At 44.6% G+C, this 20,366-nt stretch overlaps 1 protein-coding gene across 8 annotated transcripts in view; it reads left to right on the top strand.

Annotated features, from left to right (window-relative positions):
* The window catches only part of BBOF1 (basal body orientation factor 1), a 54,115-nt gene that overhangs the window by 7,504 nt on the left and 26,245 nt on the right, over positions 1 to 20,366 (top strand). For 7 of the 8 annotated variants that reach the window (XM_055288832.2, XM_055288836.2, XM_063644250.1 and 4 more), the window contains 3 exons: positions 4,566 to 4,631; positions 11,672 to 11,815; positions 18,843 to 18,923. In XM_055288832.2, the coding sequence (XP_055144807.1) occupies positions 4,566 to 4,631; positions 11,672 to 11,815; positions 18,843 to 18,923 (291 nt within the window). The remainder of the gene's footprint in view (positions 1 to 4,565; positions 4,632 to 11,671; positions 11,816 to 18,842; positions 18,924 to 20,366) is intronic. The other variant, XM_063644248.1, reaches the window with a different exon arrangement.

The following is a 20,366-nucleotide window of genomic DNA, read 5'->3' as shown; positions in this document are numbered from 1 at the left end:
TGGCCAAATCTGGGACAATCAAAATATTAGGTTGGTGCATTAAAAGAATGGCAAAAACCACAATTGCTTTTGCACCAACCTAATAAAGAATAGCAAAAATGGCTGGGTGCAGTGGCTCATGCCTGTAATCCCAGAACTTTGGGAGGCCGAGGTGGGCAGATCACCTGAGGTCAGGAGTTCAAGACCAGCCTGGCCAACATGGCGAAAGAAACCCTGTCTCTACTAAAAATACAAAAATTAGCCGGGTGTGGTAGTGTGCACGTGTAATCCCAGCTACTCTGGAAGCTGAGACAGGAGAATCGCTTGAACCCAGGAGGTGGAGGTTGCAGTGAGCTGAGATCGCGCCACTGCACTCCACCCTCTGGGACAGAGTGAGACTCCATCTCAAAAAGAAAAAAAAATGGCAAAAACTGCAGTTGCTTTTGCACTAACCTAATAAATAACGACAGTAATAGATTATAACCTATTGAATGAAATAAAAATCCATGAGTGTATGCTACTAATAAACACATACATTAATAAATAAGGGAGAAAGGAAGCCTTTTTTTTTTTTTTTTGAGACAGAGTGTCGCTCTGTCACCCAGGCTGGAGTGCAGTGGTGCAATCTTGGCTCACTGCAACCTCCACTGGGTTCAAAGGATTCTCCTGCCTCAGCCTCCTGAGTAGCTGAGACTACAGGTGTGCCACCACCCCGCCTGGCTAATTTTTGTATTTGTAGTAGAGACAGGGTTTCATTTCACTATGCTGGCCAGGTTGGTCTCGAACTCCTGGCCTCAGGTGATCCACCCGCCTCAGCTTCCCAAAGTGTTGGGATTACAGCCATGAGGCACCTCGCCCGACTTTTTTTTTTTTTTTTTTTGCAGTAGAATGCCAATTAATAAATTTCCAAGGAGTGATGGAGTTAGAAAAATCACCATTTGGCATCATGGTAATAACTGAATCAGTCAAGAATCATCAATGGATGCTAAAACCTACTGGGCGAAAGTTTGATGAGGAGGATAATTGCATAGTCTCAAAAGATCTTCCCACAAATTACTTAATAATTACAAGAAAAAATAATAACTTTTAGGTGGAGAAAGTGGGCAGACACAACCTTAACCAACTGGTTAAAATTAGCATCAATCACCTAATGATGTGATGTACTGAAATGGATACATCATCACTTAGGTACTATATAGCCTACCAAAAACATACAACCTGAATCTACTCATGAAGAAGCATCAGCTAAGCCCAACCCTGGCCAGTATTCTTTTTAAAAAGTCAATTTAAAAACAAAGACCAAGAAACTGTTGCAGATTAAAGGGGACTAAGACACATGACAGATAAATGCAACGCATGATCAAGGGTTGTATCGTAAACAAGAAAAATAAAAAATTGCAATAAAGGACATTATTGGGATAATTGTAGCAGAATTGAAATATTGAGTATATATTACATAATAGTAATGTTAGACTTCCTGATCTTTATAATTTTATAGTGCTTGTAAAAGGGAATGCCCTTTTTCTTCAAAAATAGATACTGAATGGCCAGGCACAGTGGCTCATGCCTGTAATCCTAGCACTTTGGGAGGCTGAGGCTGGTGGATCACCTGAGGTCAGAAGTTCGAGACCAGCCTGGCCAACATGGTGAAACCCCGTATCTACAAAAAATGCAAAAAATTAGCCAAGCATGGTGGCGCATGCCTATAGTCCCAGCTACTTGGGAGGCAGAGGCAGGAGAATTGCTTGAGCCCAGGAGGCGTAGGTTGCAGTGAGCCAAGACTGCGCCACTGCAGTCCAGCCTGGGCGACAGAGCGAGACTCCGTCTCAAAAAAAAAAAAAGAAAAAGAAATAAGGAAATAGATACTGAAGTCTTTTGGGGTAAAAGGTCATCTTGACATTATCCTTTACCACTAAAGAAATACACACACACACACACACAAATAGAAAGAGGGAAAGCAAATGCAGCAAAATTAATGTATATGGGTGAATGGTATGGGAATTTTTTGTACTCTTCTTGAAACTTGTCTTGGGTAGGTGCTATGGCTCACGCCTATAATCCCAGCACTTAGGCCAAGGCAGGAGGATCACTTGAGCCCATAACTTTGAGACCAGCCTGAGCAACATGGCAAGACTCCATCTCTATTTTTTTTTTTTTTTAGAAGAGTCTTGCTCTGTCACCCAGGCTGGAGTACAATGATGCAATCTCGGCTCACCGTAACCTCCACCTCCCAGGTTCAAGCGATTCTCCTGCCTCAGTCTCCTGAGTAGCTGGGATTACAGGCGTGCACCACCACGCCCAACTAAGTTTTGTATTTTTAGTAGAAACAGGGTTTCACCATGTTGGCCAGGCTGGTCTTAAACTCCTGACCTCAGGTGATCCACCTGTCTCGGCCTCCGAAAGTGCTGGGATTACAGGCTTGGGCCACCACACCCGGCCGACTCCATCTCTATTTTTAAAAATTATTTTAAAAAAGAAACTTTTTGGGTCAGACGTGGTGGCTCATGCCTGTAATCCCAGCACTTTGGGAGGCCGAGGCCAGTGGATCACCTGAGGTCAGGAGTTTGAGACCAGCCTGACCAACATGGAGAAACCCCATCTCTACTAAAAATATAAAATTAGCCAGGCGTGGTGGCACATGCGTGTAATCCCAGCTACTTGGGAGGCTGAGGCAGGAGAATCGCTTGAACTCGGGAGATGGAGGTTGCAGTGAGCCGAGATTGCGCCATTGCACTCCAGCCTGGGCAACAAGAGTAAAACTCCTGTCTCAAAAAAAAAAAAAAAGAAAAGAAAAAAGAAACTTTTAAAAAATTACCCAGATAAGGCTGGGCGCAGTGGCTCATGCCTGTAATCCCAGCACTTTGGGAGCCCAAGGCAGGCAGATCACGAGGTCAGGAGTTCAAGACCAGCCTGGCCATATGATGAAACCCTGTCTCTACTAAAACTACAAAAATTAGCCAAGTGTGGTGGTGTGCACTTGTAGTCGCAGCTACTTGGGAGGCCGAGGCAAAAGAGTCAGTTGAACCTGGGAGACAGAGGTTGCATTGAGCCAAGATTGTGCCACTCCACTCCAGCCTGGGCTACAGAGATTCCATCTCAAAAAAAAACCAAAAAAAACAGTTACCCAGATAAGAGAAATGTAAATAAAAACTACAACAAGATACCACCTCACACCCATTAGGATGGCTACTACCAAAAAAGCAGAAAATAAGTATTGACAAGGACGCGGGGGTGTTAGAACGCTTGTGCAGTGGTGATGGGACTGTATAATGTTGTAGCCATTGTGGAAAACAGTATGGAAGTTCCTCAAAAGATTAAAAATAGAAATACCAATCTCACTTCTGGGTATATTTAATATATCCAAAACAATTTAAAGCAGGATTTTTGTTGTTGTTGAGACAAGGTCTCACTCTGTCACCCAGGCTGGAGTGCAGTGGTACGATCTTGGCCCACCGCAACCTTCACCTCCCAGGCTGTAGCTGGGATTACAGGTGCTCGCCACCACACCTGGCTAATGTTTATTTTTCTTTATAGAGATGGGATTTTCCCATGTTGCCCAGGCTGGTCTCAAATTCCTGAGCTCAAGCAGTCTACCCACCTTGGCCTCCCAAATTACTGGGATTACAGGCATGAGCCACCATGCCCGGCCCAAAGCAGGATCTTGAAGAGATATTTGCATGCCCATATTCATTGCAGCACTATTCACAATAGCCAAGAGGTGGAAGCCACCCAAATTATCCATCGATGGATGAATGGATAAAGAAAAGGTGTATGCATGTGGTACAATATTATGCAGCCTTAAAGGAAATCCTGTCACATGCTATGACATGAATGAACCTCAAGGATATTATGCTTAATGAAATAAACCAGTCACCAAAGGGAAAATAATGTATGATTCCACTCATGAAGTATCCAAAGTAGTCAAAATTATAGAAACAGAAAGTAGAGGATGGTTGCCAAGGGCTGGGGAGAGGTAAGGGGAAATTAGGATTTATTGAGTATAGTTTTAGTTTGTAAGATGAAAAGTTCTAGAGATTTGTTGCACAACAATGTGAATATACTTAACACTACTGAACTATATGTTTAAAATGGTTAAGATGGTAAATTTAATGTTGTATTTATTTATTTATTTATTTGAGATAGAGTTTCACTCTTGTTGCCCAGGTTGGAGTGCAATGGCGTGATCTCGGCTCACTGCAACTTCGCCTCCCGGGTTCAAGCGATTCTCCTGCCTCAGCCTCCTGAGTAGCTGGGATTACAGGCATGCGCCACCACACCCGGCTAATTTTGTGATTTTAGTAGAGACAGGGTTTCTCCATGTTGGTCAGGCTGGTATTAATGTTGCTTTTATTTTTAACCACACACACAAAAAAAGTTGCCCAGGTACTTCTAATGATAGCCAGGTTTTAGAAGCTGGCAATAGCAGGTTGAAGGTATGGGAAATTTCCTGTCCCCTCTTCTCTTTCCACCTCACTCACCTCTTTTGCCATATTGGTTTTAGTATTGTGTGAAACTAGTCTACTCAATAAAGGTAGACATAGAGCAGTTTCTTTATCTTCCTGACCCTGTATTTTGATTTTCAACAGATTGAAAAACTGAAACAGCAATTAAATGAAACAAAGGAAAAAGCCCAAGAGGAGAAGGATAAATTGGTGAGTTATCTATGTATATTAATACTCCACTTACTGGATGGTCAGGTTTCTGGTAAGCTCAGGTATTTAAGACCCAATGACAGTGAGTGAGTACGTTCTCTGGGCAGCCTAATGACCTTAAATCTTGATTGTATAGAAATTCAAAAACCAGGCTGGGCATGATGGCTCATGCCTGTAATCCCAACACTTTGGGACGCCGAGGCGGCTGATCACCTGAGGTCAGGAGTTCGAGATCAGCCTGGCCAACATGGTGAAACCCTGTCTCTACTAAAAATTTAAAAATTAGCCAGGCGTGGTGGTGCACGCTTATAATCCCAGCTACTCGGGAGGCTGAGACAGGAGAATCACTTGAACCCGGGAGGCGGAGGTTGCAGTGAGCCAAGATCGCAACATTGCACTCCAGCCTGGGTGACAAGAGTGAAACTTCATCTCAAAAAAAAAAAGAAGTTTAAAAACAACATATTATAAAAATAAGTTACTGTAAAAAACCATATAATATTAAGATTGCTTCCTAATACTGAATTTGTTGTTGTTTCTAGTGCTTTTCAGTAGATGGAGCTAGGAAATGTAAGTTTTTTAAATATTAAAATAGATCATGACTCCATACTAATACTTTCAGTTTAGATGCAGGAATACAGAATTTTTACTTAACTTTATCTGTATCTCCTTTATCCCTTGCCAAAAGTCCTTGTTCTTACTGATACCAATATAATTACCTAGTTGCTTAAACCCCAATATATCAATCTCAGAATACTAATATTACCACCAAAAATAAATTACTGAAAACAGTTTAAGATTTTGGGGGGCATTTTTCTCCCTTAGGATATATAACAATAAGGATCTATGATAAAATTGCAAGGCTTAAGAACCATTTGAAATTCTTTTCTATGAGGTTATGCCACCAACTCAACAACACATTTTGCTTTTGATTTTTAGAGGTTGCTTTTATTTTTTCATTCTACTGTATTTATTTAAATTTTTTAGAGATGGGAGTTTTGCTATATTGCCCAGGCTAGTCTTCAACTTCTGACCTCGAGCAGTTCTCCTTGCCTCAGCCTCCCAAGTAGCTAAGACTACAGGCATACACCACCACACCTGACTTAGAGGTTGCTTTTTATTTATTTATTTTTATTTTTTAATTTAATTTAATTTTTTTAGAGGTTGCTTTTTAAAAAATTAGTTTTGCCTAGAAAATCATGTAAAATATTTACATGGTTCTAAAGTCTGTGAAACAAGTTATATGTCGAGAAATCCAACTTTTTTTTTTAGATGGAGTCTCACTCTGTCGCCCAGGCTGGAGTGCAGTGGCGCAATCTCTGCTCACTGCAAGCTCCGCCTATCGGGTTCACACCATTCTCCTGCCTGAGCCTCCCGAGTAGCTGGGACTACAGGCACCCGCCACCGTGCCCGGCTAGTTTTTTGTATTTTTAGTAGAGATGGGGTTTCACTGTGTTAGCCAGGATGGTCTTGATCTCCTGACCTCATGATCCGCCCACCTCGGCCTCCCAAAGTGCTGAGAAATCCAACTCCTATCCATGTCTTTTCCATACTATCTTCTCCCTCTCCCTGTAGAAAACCATTTTATTTATTTTGTGTTTTATCCTCTCTTTAAAAAAAAAGTTGCTAAAAAAATTGTTTCCTTATCAGAAAAGCTAAAAAAAAGTCATAAACATATATATATGTATATATATAGAGAGATTATATATAAGGAGATTATATATATAGATTATATATAAGGAGATTATATATAAGATCTTTCTTAGATAAAAGGTAACATGCAATATACATAAACCTGCACCTGCTTTTTTTATTTAACAGCATGCCTTGGTGATCACTCCATAGCAGTATGTAGAGATATTCCCTTTTTCTTTTTTCTTTTTTTTTTTTTTGAGACAGGGTCTCCCTCTGTTGCCCAAGCTGGAGTGCAGTGGCACAATCATGGCTCACTGTAACCTCAAGCTACTGGGTTCAAGGGATCCTCCCACCCCAGCCTCCGGAGTAGCTGGAACTATAGGCCAGTACCGCTACACCTAGCAAATTTTTGTATTTTTTGTAGAGATGGGGTCTCACTGTGCTACCCAGGCTGATCTTGAACTCCTGGCCTCAAGTGATCCTCCCACCTTGGCCTCCCAAAGTGTTGGAATTGCAGGTGTAGGCCACCACGCCTGGCATCATTCTCTTTTATAGCTGTGTGATGATTATCGTGTGGATATATCATAGTTTATTCAAATGGTCCCTGTCTTAGTTCAGGCTATTATGACAGAATACCATAGACTGAGGTGCTCAAACAAACATGTATTTCTCATCATTCTGGAGGCTAGAAGGTCAGGGTGCTAGCATGGTTGAGTTCTTGGTGGAGGCCCTTCTTCTGGTTCACAGATGGCCACTTCCTGCTGGATCCTTACTTTTGGCAGAGAAAGAAAGCTCTGGTTTTTTCATCTCTTTCTTCACCAATCCCATCATGGAGGCTCCACCCTCGTGATCTCATCTAAACCTAACTACCTCCCAAAGGTCACACCTCCAAATACCATCAGACTGGGGATTAGGGCTTCAACATAGGATTTTTTGGGTTCACACATACAGCTCATAGCAGTCCCTTTTTGATGGATAGTTGAGTTGTTTCCAGTCTTTTTCTGTTACAATGAATGCACCAGTAAAGAGCTTCACGTATGTATCTTTTCACATTTTGGCCATTATATCATTGGGATAGATTCCTGTAAGTGGTATTGCTAGACCAAAGAAAAATATATAATTTTTCTAGGTATTGCCAAATTTCCATTTATAGATATTGTGCTGTTCTGTAATACCACTAGCCATGCATGAGATTGCCTGTTTCCTCACAGCTTTACCAACAGAGTCTATTCTCAAAGTTGATTTTTTTTTTTTTTTTTTTTTGAGACAGAGTCTCGCTCTTGTCTCCCGGGCTGGAGTGCAGTGGCGGGATCTCGGCTGACTGCAACTTCCGCCTCCCAGGTTCAAGCGATTCTCCTGCCTCAGCCTCCCAAGTAGCTGGGATTACAGGCACCCGCCACCACACCTGGCTAACTTTTTTATTTTTAGTAGAGACAGGGTTTCACCATGTTGGCCAGGCTGGTCTTGAACTCCTGACCTCAAGTGATCCACCCGCCTTGGCCTCCCAAAGTGCTGGGATTACATGTGTGAGCTACTGTGCCTGGCCTCAAACTTGATTTTTGCAATGTGATAGGTGAGAAATGGGTATTTCAGTGTCATTTCCATTTACGTTTCTCTCTTTTTTTTTCTCTCTTTTTTTTTTTTATTAATTTTTTTTGCATACAAAAACAAACATTTTCTAAAAATACATACAAACAAAAAGATGCGTATCAAACATATTAGGAAGGTTGCACATGGGAAGTCGGGGAATAGAAATGGGGGTGGGAGTTAAAATAAATGAGAGAGGGACTTTATATGGATCAGTGATAATAACTCAATCCTCTATTTGACAAAGAAGAGGGAGAAGGAAGAGGAAGAAAAAGAAAGTGGGATAAAGGATCAGAAAGGGAAGAAAATAGAAAAAATTAGAGTATGACTCCAGGGTAGACCTGTTTTGTTGTCATTGAGTTGGTTGGTTGGTTTGTCTGTTGTATTCTTCATGTTTCGCCAAGTTGGCCAGACTGGTCTCGAACTCCTAGCCCGAAGTGATCAACCCGCCTCGCCCCCCAGAGTGCCGGGACCACAGGCGTGAGCCACCACGTCCAGCCCCCACATTGCTTCTGGCCTCCGTGGTAGACCTCCCAGACGGAGCGGCCAGGCAGAGGAGCTCCTCACTTCTACCCAGACACGGGGCGGCCGGGCAGAGGGGCTCCTCACTTCCCAGACGGGGCGGCCAGGCAGAGGCGCTCCTCACTTCCCAGACGGGGCGGCCGGGCAGAGGCGCTCCTCACTTCCCAGACGATGGGTGGCCGGGCAGAGGCGCTCCTCACTTCCCAGACGATGGGTGGCCGGGCAGAGGCGCTCCTCACTTCCCAGACGGGGCGGCCGGGCAGAGGCGCTCCTCACTTCCCAGACGGTGGGTGGCCGGGCAGAGGCGCTCCTCACTTCCCAGACGGTGGGTGGCCGGGCAGAGGCGCTCCTCACTTCCCAGACGGGGCGGCCGGGCAGAGGCGCTCCTCACTTCCCAGACGGTGGGTGGCCGGGCAGAGGCGCTCCTCACTTCCCAGACGGTGGGTGGCCGGGCAGAGGCGCTCCTCACTTCCCAGACGGTGGGTGGCCGGGCAGAGGCGCTCCTCACTTCCCAGACGGTGGGTGGCCGGGCAGAGGCGCTCCTCACTTCCCAGACGGTGGGTGGCCGGGCAGAGGCGCTCCTCACTTCCCAGACGGTGGGTGGCCGGGCAGAGGCGCTCCTCACTTCCCAGACGGTGGGTGGCCGGGCAGAGGCGCTCCTCACTTCCCAGACGGTGGGTGGCCGGGCAGAGGCGCTCCTCACTTCCCAGACGGTGGGTGGCCGGGCAGAGGCGCTCCTCACTTCCCAGCCGGTGGGTGGCCGGGCAGAGGCGCTCCTCACTTCCCAGACGGGGCGGCCAGGCAGAGGCGCTCCTCACTTCCCAGACGGTGGGTGGCCGGGCAGAGGCGCTCCTCACTTCCCAGACGGGGCGGCCGGGCAGAGGCGCTCCTCACTTCCCAGACGGTGGGTGGCCGGGCAGAGGCGCTCCTCACTTCCCAGACGGTGGGTGGCCGGGCAGAGGCGCTCCTCACTTCCCAGACGGTGGGTGGCCGGGCAGAGGCGCTCCTCACTTCCCAGACAGGGCGGCCGGGCAGAGGCGCTCCTCACTTCCCAGACGGGGCGGCCAGGCAGAGGTGCTCCTCACCTCCCAGACGGGGCGGCCGGGCAGAGGCGCTCCCCACCTTCCAGATGGGGCGGCGGCCCGGCAGGGGCTGCAATCCCAGCACCCTGGCAGGCCAAGGCAGGCGGTCGGTGGGTAGAGGCTGCCGCGAGGCCAGACCACGCCACCGCCCTCCAGACCGGGCAACACCGAGCAGTGGGTGAGCGAGACTCCGTCTGTAGTCCCAGTACCTCGGAAGGCTGAGGCGGGCAGAGCACTCGGCGTCAGGAGCTGGCGACCAGCGTGGCCAAGATGGCGAACGCGTGCCTGCATCCAAAGGAGAAAAGGCAGGCAGCGGTGGCGCGCGCCGGCAGTCCCAGGCAGTCCGCGGCGCGGGCAGTAGCAAGCCGAGTAGATTGTAGCCGGGGCCAGAGAGGGGAAAGAAAGAAAGAAAGAGAGAAAGAGAGAAAGAGAGAAAGAGAGAAAGAGAGAAAGAGGAGAGGAGAGAGAGAGAGAGAGAGAGAGAGAAGGAAGGGAAGGGAAGGAGGGCAGGGAAGGAGGGCAGGGAAGGAGGGAAGGGAAGGAGGGAAGGGAAGGAGGGAAGGGAAGGAGGGAAGGAAGGAGGGAAGGAAGGAGGGAAGGAAGGAAAGGAGGGAAGGAAGGAGGGAAGGAAGGAGGGAAGGAAGGAGGGAAGGAAGGAAGGAAGGAAGGAAGGCAGGCTTTGTCTCTCTTTTTTTGAGACAGAGTCTTGCTCTGTCACCCAGGCTGGAATACAATGGCGTGATCTCAACTCACTGCAACCTCCACCTCCCAGGTTCAATTGATTCTCCTGCCTCAGCCTCCTGAGTAGCTGGGATTACAGGTGTGTGCCACCATGCCTAGCTAATTTTTGTATTTGTAGTAGAAGTGGGGTTTCACAATGTTGGCCAGGCTGGTCTTGAACTCCTGACCTCAGGTGATCCGCCCGCTTCGGCCTCCCAAAGTGCTGGGATTACAGGTGTGAGCCACCACGTCTGGCCTAATTTACATTTCTCTTATTAGGAGCTAGATTGGACATTTTTTTCACATTTGAAGGCCATTTGCATTTCTTTTAGTACCTTTTGTTCATTTGTTGTTATTGGCCTTTCCTTCTTCCCCCCTTCCTTTTCTCTGTGTTCTTGCTTTCACTTCCCTCTCCTCCTCTTCATTCTCCTTCTCTTCCTCTCTTCTTTTCTGTCTCCTTCTCTTTTTCTCCCTCTTCTTCCTTCCTCATCCTCCTTCTTTCTCCTACCTTCCTCTTTATTAGGGATATTTACCACACTCCCTTTGACTCCTAGCTAATTAATTTTAACTAGTTTGGGGGTATTATTTATGTTAGAGATAAAAGGTGTGTTTAGTCTTCTCATATCCCTTTTTAATAAACATCTGCATTTTTTCCTTTCTATATAGAAACTTTTCCAAAATTTTTTCTTATTCAATGCAGATGGTATCTTTTTACAGAAATGAAAACTTTATGCAAAAATAAAAGGGGGGCCGGGCACGGTGGCTCACGCCTGTAATCCCAGTACTTTGGGAGGCCAAAGTGGGTGGATCACCTGAGGTCAGGAGTTCAAGACCAGCCTGGCCAACATTGTGAAACCCCGTCTCTACTAAAAAATAACAAAAATTAGCTGGGCGTGGTGGCAGGCACCTGTAGTCCCAGCTACTCGGGAGGCTGAGGCAGGGAGAATTGCTTGAACCTGGGAGGCAGAGGTTGCAGTGAGCTGAGATCACGCCACTACACTCCAGCCTGAGCACCAGAGTGAGACTCCATCTCAAAAAAATAATAATAATAAAATAAAGGCCGGGCGCGGTGGCTTACGCCTGTAATCCCAGCACTTTGGGAGGCTGAGGTGGGTGGATCACGAGGTCAGGAGATCAAGACCATCCTGGCTAACACGGTGAAACCCTGTCTGTACTAAAAATACAAAAAAATTAGCTGGGCATGGTGGCGGGCACCTGTAGTCCCAGGCTGAGGCAAGAGAATGGCGTGAACCCGGGAGGTAGAGCTTGCCGTGAGCCAAGATCACGCCACTGCACTCCAGCCTGGGCAACAGAGCAAGACTCCGTCTCAAAATAAATAAATAAATAAAATAAATAGATCAATAAATAAAAATAGGAAAAAAAAGGGGGATATTTCTTCAAAGAAGATATGCAAATGGCTTAAGGCTTCAAATGAAACATGATTTTGTGGGACTTCTGTTCTTTTTCCTAACTCATTTACCTCTTTTTTGAATACAGGAACAAAAGTATACCAGACAAATTAATGAACTAGAGGGACAGTTCCATCAAAAAGCCAAAGAAATTGGCATGATTCACACAGAGCTGAAAGCAGTAAGACAATTCCAGAAGAGAAAAATCCAAGTGGAGAGAGAGTTAGATGATGTAAGTTTCATTCCTTTTTTACAAAAAGGAAATTAGAATTAACTATTTAATGCCTACAGAAGCCTTCACAAACATTTACTCCTGTGAGACGGCAAAGAACTCTCTGACATTTTAGAAATTATTTGAGAGAAAAAGGAGAAGACAGACTGGATGCCAAAGGTCTCGACTTTAGACCTCTTTTTCTAAGCATTGATTTCTTTGGGAACTCACCAAATCTCAGACAACACATCTTCATATATTATCAGCTGGTAACCCTTTGGATTTACTTCAGTAAGAAACAAACTACAAATTCTTAGCAAACCTCAGAGAAAAAGTAGCAGACTTCTAAAGAAAAATGTTTAGGCTGATGAATGATAGTTTTAGAGAAATTTAGAAGGCTCTATGGTAGGCGTCAGTGGGGTGAGAAACACTGAGTACTTTCAGAAAATTTATGTTACCTTGCTGTGCTCTTTCTCTTACTTTCCTTGGCTTAGAATATAGTTTTATTACATTACTGATAATTCAATAAGTGGCACAGGTGAGTGCCAGGAACAAGTAGCTGAAATCGGCTTTGTGACTATAGGCAAGTTACTTAACTCTTCTATACCTTTCTATACCTCGGTTTTCTTATCTGTAAAATGGGATAGTAAGAGTTAGTATCTCAGCCAGGCATAGTGGCTTATGCCTGTAATCCCAGCATTTTGGAGGCCAAGGCAGGAGAACCTCTTGAGGCCAGGAGTTCAAGACTAGCCTAGGCAACGTGGTGAAATCCCACCTCTACAAAAAAATGTTTTAAATTAGCCAGGCACAGTGGCTCGTGCCTTTAGTCCCAGCAACTTGGGAGGCTGAGATGGGAGGATCACTTGAGCCCAGGAGATTGAGGCTGCAGTGTGCTGTGATTGCACTACTGCACTCCAGCCTGGGTGACAGAGTGAGACCATGTCTCAAAAATAAAGTAAAATAAAATAAGAGTTACTATTTCATAGAACTGTTATAGGATTAAATGAGTTAATATATGTAAAGTGCATAAAATAGCACGTCACATGGTAAAAATTATATAAACAGTGGTGTGCAGCTCTCTGTAAAAAAAAAATGGTCCTTATTTGTAGCATTTGCTGATTCTGGGGGAAATACTTTAGTATAGCACAGGCTTCAGTCATCTATCTTAAGGCTTGATTGGAGCTTGAGGATCTGCTTCCAAGGAGGCACACTCAAGTGGCTGTTAAGTTGGTGCTGGTGATTAGTGGGAGACCTCTCCTCATATGGGCCCCCCCTTTTTTTTAGAGTCTTACTCCGTCACCCAGGCTGGAGTGCAGTGGCACGATCTCAGCTCACTGCAACCTCTGCCTCCTGGGTTCAAGTGATTCTTGCTGCCTCAGCCTACCGAGTAGCTGGGATTACAGGCGTGCACCACCACCCCCACCCAGCTAATTTTTTTTTTTTTTTTTTGAGACAGAGTCTTGCTCTGTCACCCAGGCTGGAGTGCAGTGGCGTAATCTCGGCTCACTGCAAGCTCCACCTCCCGGGTTCACGCCATTCTCCTGCCTCAGCCTCTCCAAGTAGCTGGGACTACAGGTGCCCGCCACCACGCCTGGCTAATTTTTTCTATTTTTAGTAGAGATGGAATTTCACCGTGGTCTCGATCTCCTGACCTCGTGATCCGCCCGCCTCGGCCTCCCAAAGTGCTGGGATTACAAGCGTGAGCCACCGCGCCCGGCCACCCAGCTAATTTTTGTATTTTTTTTTTTTTAGTAGAGTCAGGGTTTCAACATGTTGGTCAGGCTGGTCTGGAACTCCTGACCTCAAGTGATCTGGCCACCTTGGCCTCCCAAAGTGCTTGGATTACAGGCGTGAGCCACCATGCTCGGGCCACATGGGCCCTTTTATAAGCTGCTTGAGTGTTCTCATAACTTGGTGGATGACTTCACCCAGAGTGAGTAATCTGAGCGGGTTGTAGACAGAAGCTATCTTTTTCATGACCTAGCCTTCAAAGTTACATAGCATTAGTTCCACCATATTTTTTTATTAATAGTTAAAAGTGAATCCTTAAGTCTGGCCCACATTCCTAGCAGTGGGGAATTAGGTTCTATCATTTGAAGGGAAGAGTGTCAAAGAACTTATAGACATATTTTAAAACTACCATACCACTACAGTCCAGTGTATACGCAGCTACAGGAATACTTTTAAAATATCACAGTTCTTTTTTTTTTTTGAGATTGAGTGTTGCTCTATCGCCCACGCTAGAGTGCAGTGGTGTGATCTCGACTCACTGCAACCTCCACCTCCTGGGTTCAAGCGATTTTGATGCCTCAGCCTCCCAAGTAGCAGGGACTATAGGCGCACGCCACCGTGCTAGGCTAATTTTTTGTATTTTTGGTAGAGACAAGGTTTCGCCACATTAGCCAGGCTGGTCAACAACTGCTGGCCTCAGGTGCTCTGCCCACCTCGGCCTCCCAAAGTGCTGGGATTACGGGCATGAGCCACTGCACCAGGCCTAAAATATCACAGTTCTGATCACGTCCTTCAGAATTGTCTTTAGGTGAGGCACAGTGGCTCATACCTGTAATCCTAGCACTTTGGGAGCCTAAGGCAGGTGGATCACCTGAGATCAGGAGTTTGAGACCAGCCTGTCCAACATGGCGAAACTCTGTCTCTACTAAAAAATCCAAAAATTAGTCGGGCATGGTGGCATGTGCCTGTAGTCCCAGCTACTCCAGAGGCTGAGGCAGGAGAAGGCTTGAACCTGGGAGGCGAAGGTTACAGTGAGCCAAGATCATGCCACTGCACTCCAGCCTGGGTGACAGAGCAAGACTCTGTCTCAAAAAAAAAAAAAAAAAAGCTGTCTTTAGTGTTCCTCTACTGCAAACAGAATATTGTCCACACACCTTAATGTGAAAGTCAAGACCCAGTACCTATCTGGGAACATTATTATCTCCTTTTACTACATCACCCACCCACCTCCATACTTCTTTTAATTCACTCAAAATGGGTATTCATTAATCCCTGAAATCTTGTCTCTTTGTTACATTGTTCACACTGTCTTTTATCTAGAATATATTCCTGGTAGATCTTTGCCCATTAAAATATTATCTTTTTTTTTCTTTTTTCTTTTTTTTTTTTGAGACAGAGTTTCGCTCTGTTGCCCAGGCTGGAGCGCAGTGGCGCAATCTCGGCTCACTGCAACCTCTGCCTCCCAGGTTCAAGAGATTCTCCTGCCTCAGCCTCCTGAGTAGCTGGGACTATAGGCATGTGCCACCACGCCTGGCTAATTTTTTGTATTTTTTAGTAGAGACAGGGTTTCACCATGCTGGCCAGGATAGTCTCAATCTCCTGACCTCGTGATCCGCCTACCTCGGCCTCCCAAAATGCTGGGATTACAGGTGTGAACCACCACGCCTGGCCTCTTTTTTTTTTTTTTTCTTGAGACAGAGTCTCGCTCTGTCACCCAGGCTGGAGTGCAGTGGTGTAGTCATGGCTCACTGCAGCCTCTACTTCCCTGGGCTCAAGTGATCCTCTTATTTCAGGCTCCTGAGTAGCTAGGACTACAGGCACGCACCATCACACCTGGCTAATTTTTTTTTTTTTTTTTTTCTTGAGATGGGGTTTCGCTGTTGCCCAGGCTGGTCTCGAACTCCTGGGCTCAAGCAGTCTGCCTGCCTGGGCCTCCCAAAGTGCTAGGCTTACAGGCATGAGCCACCAGGCCCAGCCACCTGTCTTTCAAAGGCTCAGCTCAAATTCATGTTCTCCATGAGGCCTTCTCCTAGAGTGCTGTTTAAAAGTAATAATTTTCAGCCAGGCATGGTGGCTCACACCTGTAATACCAGCACTTTGGAAGGCCGAGGCAAGCAGATGACCTGAGGTTGGGAGTTCAAGACCAGCCTGACCAACATGGAGAAACTCCGTCTCTACTAAAAATACAAAATTACCTGGGCCTGGTGTGGCACATGCCTGTAATCCCAGCTACTCGGAAGGCTGAGGCAGGAGAATCGCTTGAACCTGGGAGGTGGAGGTTGCAGTGAGCTGAGATCGTGCCATTACACTCCGGCCTGAGCAACAAGAGCGAAACTCCGTTTCAAAAAAAAAAAAAAAAGGAATAATTTTCTTTTCTGTATGTTCCCATAGCATTTTCTATCTCTTTTATACCACTTAGCCCCATTCTGTCTTTTTTATCTTGTCTTTTTATGTACCTAAAGATATTGTCTTGATATTACATTTATTTATCATTTATCTTATCTCCCCTAATAGATTGCACTCACTTGAGGTGTGAACAGTGTTGTCCTTTGTATTCATTGAAATACAAGATACACAGTAATATTGAATTAATCTTTGCTAAATGCTGAGCGGGTCTTTTGTTAAAAACATAAATGAAGAAATGTCAACTTTTCTGGAAGGAATACAAGTTATGTTTTATATGAAAATGCTATAGATTGAATCAACATAATTAACTTTTCATGAACTCTTAAAATAGCCTATGTACAGGTATACATTCTGAATCCAAATGAATTAAGAACTACTTGTGCATATTCAAGGCCATGATGTAATTTTTTTAAAGAACAGTGTTGCCACCTAGTGGAGAAATAGATTTCAGACCTTTCAAAGTGGGGCCGTTGAGGAAGACTTAAAATTCAAAAGATATTGGCTTATGGGAAAGAATAAGGTGGTTCTGTGGAATCCCAAATGTGGCAGAATTGTGGCAGGTGTGAGGGCCCATGAATTTTAAATTAGGAGGTATACATTAGGGAAGAAGATTAATTATACTGTGTATATAGAATTCATTATACAAATTACAAAGAAAATTAAATTGAGATTCTCAAAAGGTATTCAAGGCGTATGTTTTAAAGAAAAAATTATTTCTGGCTGGGCACAGTGGCTCATGCCTGTAATAACAGCACTTTGAGAGGCTAAGGTGGGTAGAACACTTGAGCCCAGGAGTTCAAGACCAGCCTAGGCAACGTGGCAAAACACCATCTGTACAAAAAAATCACTTCACTCCAGCCTGGGCAACAGAGCCGGATCCTGTCTCCAAAAAAAAGAAAAAAAGGCCGGGCGTGGTGGCTCACGCCTGTAATCCCAGCACTTTGGGAGGCCGAGGCGGGTGGATCACGAGGTCAGGAGATTGAGACCATCCTGGCTGACACGGTGAAACCCCGTCTCTACTAAAAATACAAAAAAAAATTAGCCGGGCGAGGTGGTGTGCACCTGTAGTCCCAGCTATGCGGGAGGCTGAAGCAGGAGAATGGCGTGAACCCTGGGGGGCAGAGCCTGCAGTGAGTGGAGATCGCTCCACTGCACTCCAGCCTGGGCGACAGCGAGACTCTGTTTCAAAAAAAAAAGAAAAAGAAGAAAAAGAAAAAAAAAGAAAGAAATGAAAAAGAAAAAAATGATTTCCATATAACCGATTAACAGAAGAAGCATATATTGCATATATTGTTAGATTGCAGTTATTATTTTTTAAATAGTTTTAGTCTTCTTTTGACAAAATGATAATACTCATTACAGCAAATTTAGCTTGGCTGATAAAATTAGAAAATAAAAATGATCCATCCCTTACAATTACACTATGTAACCATTGTATAGTTTCTTTTTTCCTCTGCTGCAGAAACTTCTAAAAATAGCTATATGTTATTTTTACAAAAGTGAAGTCATGATATAAATTGTTAACCTGATTTTTCACTTTATATATTGTGAACATTTTTCAATGCCATTAAATATTTTCTATAACATTTTTTCAATAGATGCATGGAATTCCATTGGATAGATATATCTTAATTTATTAATTGGTTGCTTGCTGTTGGACATTGGACTTTTTCCTAATTTTTCACTATTATAAACTGTGGAGATCGTCTAAGGAATGAAATGTTTTTCTATATCTTTAGTTTTGTTTTTGTTTTTTTGAGATGGAGTTTCACTCTTGTTGCCCAGATTGGAGTGCAATGGCGCAATCTCGGCTTACTGCAACTTCCGCCTCCTGGGTTCAAGCAATTCTCCTGCCTCAGCCTCCCAAGTAGCTGGGATTACAGGCATGTGGCATCACGCCTGGCTAATTTTTTTTTTTTTTTTTGTATTTAGTAAAGATGAGGGTTTCACCATGTTGGTCAGGCTGGTCTTGAACTCCTGGATCTCAGGTGATCCACCCACCTTGGCCTCCCAAAGTGCTGGGATTACAGTCATGAGCCACTGTACCCGGCCTATATCTTTAGTTTTTAGGATAACTTCTTAGTAGAATTTATCGGTTAATGAACACGAACTTTTAAAGGTTTGTGATGTGTGCTGCCTACTTATCTTTTGAAAGCTTTATTAATTTATAGATTTTTGAGGGAGTCTAATGGTAGATGAAAAATCCATCTCCACATACAGTGGATAGTAGGATAGTACATATTTCTATAAACTTGTATGTTGATACTAATTTTGAAAGTCTTGTTAATGTTGTCTCTCTCTCTCTCTCTTCCAAAACACATATATATATATATATATATATATATATATAATTTTTTTTTTTTTTTGAGACTAGTCTCGCTCTGTTGCCCAGGCTGGAGCAATCTGGGCTCACTGCAGTCTCTGCCTCTTGGGCGCAAGTGACCCTCCCACCTCAGCCTCAGTTCTGGAGTAGCTGGAACTACAGGTGTGCACCACCACACTCAGCTAATTTTTGTATTTTTTGTAGAGACAGGGTTTGGCCATGTTGCCCAGGCTGGTCTCAAACTTCTTCAAGCGATCTGCCCACCTTAGCCTCCCAAAGTGCTGGGATTACAGGTGTGAGCCACCGTGCTCAACTTCTTAATATTTTTGAACCATCGTTGACTGCAGTTATCTGAAACTGCAAAAAGTGAAACTGCACATAAGGAGGACTACTGTACTAATGTTATCAATCTGTAGAAGATTGAGGGAAATTTGGTACTCAGAGGCAGGAACACAGATTTTTTTCTGTGTGTTCAGGATTAAGAGGTAACGTATAACAGAAAGCATTTCCTTATTGATAATTGTCTGAGAATATGCTCAACGAACCCTATTTTCTATTGACCATTTTTGTTTGTTATTTTAATTTTAGCTGAAGGAGAATTTGAGAAACACAGAGCGGATACATCAGGAGACTCTTAGAAGACTGGAAAGCAGATTTTTTGAAGAAAAGGTACAGATTATTAGGGTTAATTTAAAATGTTTTGTTTACTAGAACATAAGTGTATTTATATGCATTCTGAAACATCAACCTTCCATTTAGTATCTTAATAGAAGATTAGAAGATTGTTACCAAATTATAGCACAATACAATGAGGGAAAATAAAACCTTCTAGAAATCTCAATATCTAGTCCTTGTTTTCTCTCTCATTCAGAGATTCTTGTCCTCTTCTGAAGGCTTTGGGACATGTCTCCCTCAGCTTGATACTCCCCTGGTGAGACTAAAGCTATGTGTACTCCATTATATAGGGAAGATGGGAGTGGAGAAATCACTCTTGTATGTGTGCAAAGATGTTTCCTTAGTCAAGCTGAGCTAAAGATGTTAATAAAAAATATGCTTAGGCTGGGCACAATGGCTCACGCCTGTAATCCCAGCACTTTGGGAGGCCGAGGCGGGTGGATCGTCTCAGGTCAGGAGTTCGAGACCAGCCTGACCCTATCTCTACAAAAATACAAAAATTAGCCGGGCATGGTGGCACGTGCCTGTAGTCCCAGCTACTCAGGAGGCTGAGGCAGAAGAATTGCTTGAACTCAGGAGGCAGAGGTTGCAGTGGGGTGATATTGCACCACTGCACTCCATCCTGGGTGGTAGAGCAAGACTCCTTCTCAAAAAAAAAAAAGTTCCTTAGCACAACACAGCTTCCAACTCCAACTTAATTTCTGTGTTTCTGAAGTTAACTCTCCAAATCGTGGGAAGTACATTGGAACACTTCTACAGAATCCTTTCAGAGGCCTCATGGTTGTTCTTTATTTTAATCTTTTCTTTAACTTTTTATTCTTAGGGAAGAATTAAATACATTCTTTCAGAAATTGGTAGGAATGTAGGCACTTGAGGGTGGGGGAAATGAGGTTTTGTTTGGTTGCTTGTTTGTTTATTTGAGACAGGGTCTTGCTCTGTCGCCCAGGCTGGAGTGCCGTGGCTCAATCACAGCTCACTGCAGCCTTGACCTCCACCTGCTGGATTCAAGCAGTCATCCTACCTCAGCCTCCTAAGCAGTTGGGGCTACAGGCATGTATCATCACACCTAGCTAATTTTTATTTTTTGTAGAAATGGGGTCTTGCTGGGCCTGGTGTGGTGGCTAACGCCTGTAATCCCAGCACTTTGGGAGGCCAAGGTGGGCGGATCACTTGAGGCCAGGAGTTTGAGACCAGCCTGGCCAACATAGTGAAACCTCATCTCTACTAAAAATACAAAAATTAGCCAGGCATGGTGGTGTGCACCTGTAATCCCAGCTACTCAGGAGGCTGAGGCGGGAGAATTGCTTGAACCCAGGAGGCAGTGGTTGCAGTGAGCCGAGACTGCTCCACTGCACTCCGTCCTGGGTGATAAAGTGAGACTCCGTAGCAAATAACAACAACAACAACAACAACAACAACAACAAAACTCGGCCGGGC

The sequence above is a fragment of the Symphalangus syndactylus genome, chromosome 8 (assembly GCF_028878055.3).
Source record: "Symphalangus syndactylus isolate Jambi chromosome 8, NHGRI_mSymSyn1-v2.1_pri, whole genome shotgun sequence".
NCBI lineage: Eukaryota > Metazoa > Chordata > Mammalia > Primates > Hylobatidae > Symphalangus > Symphalangus syndactylus.
Note: the sequence above shows the minus strand (reverse complement) of the source record. Positions and strands in the feature narration are given on the sequence as shown.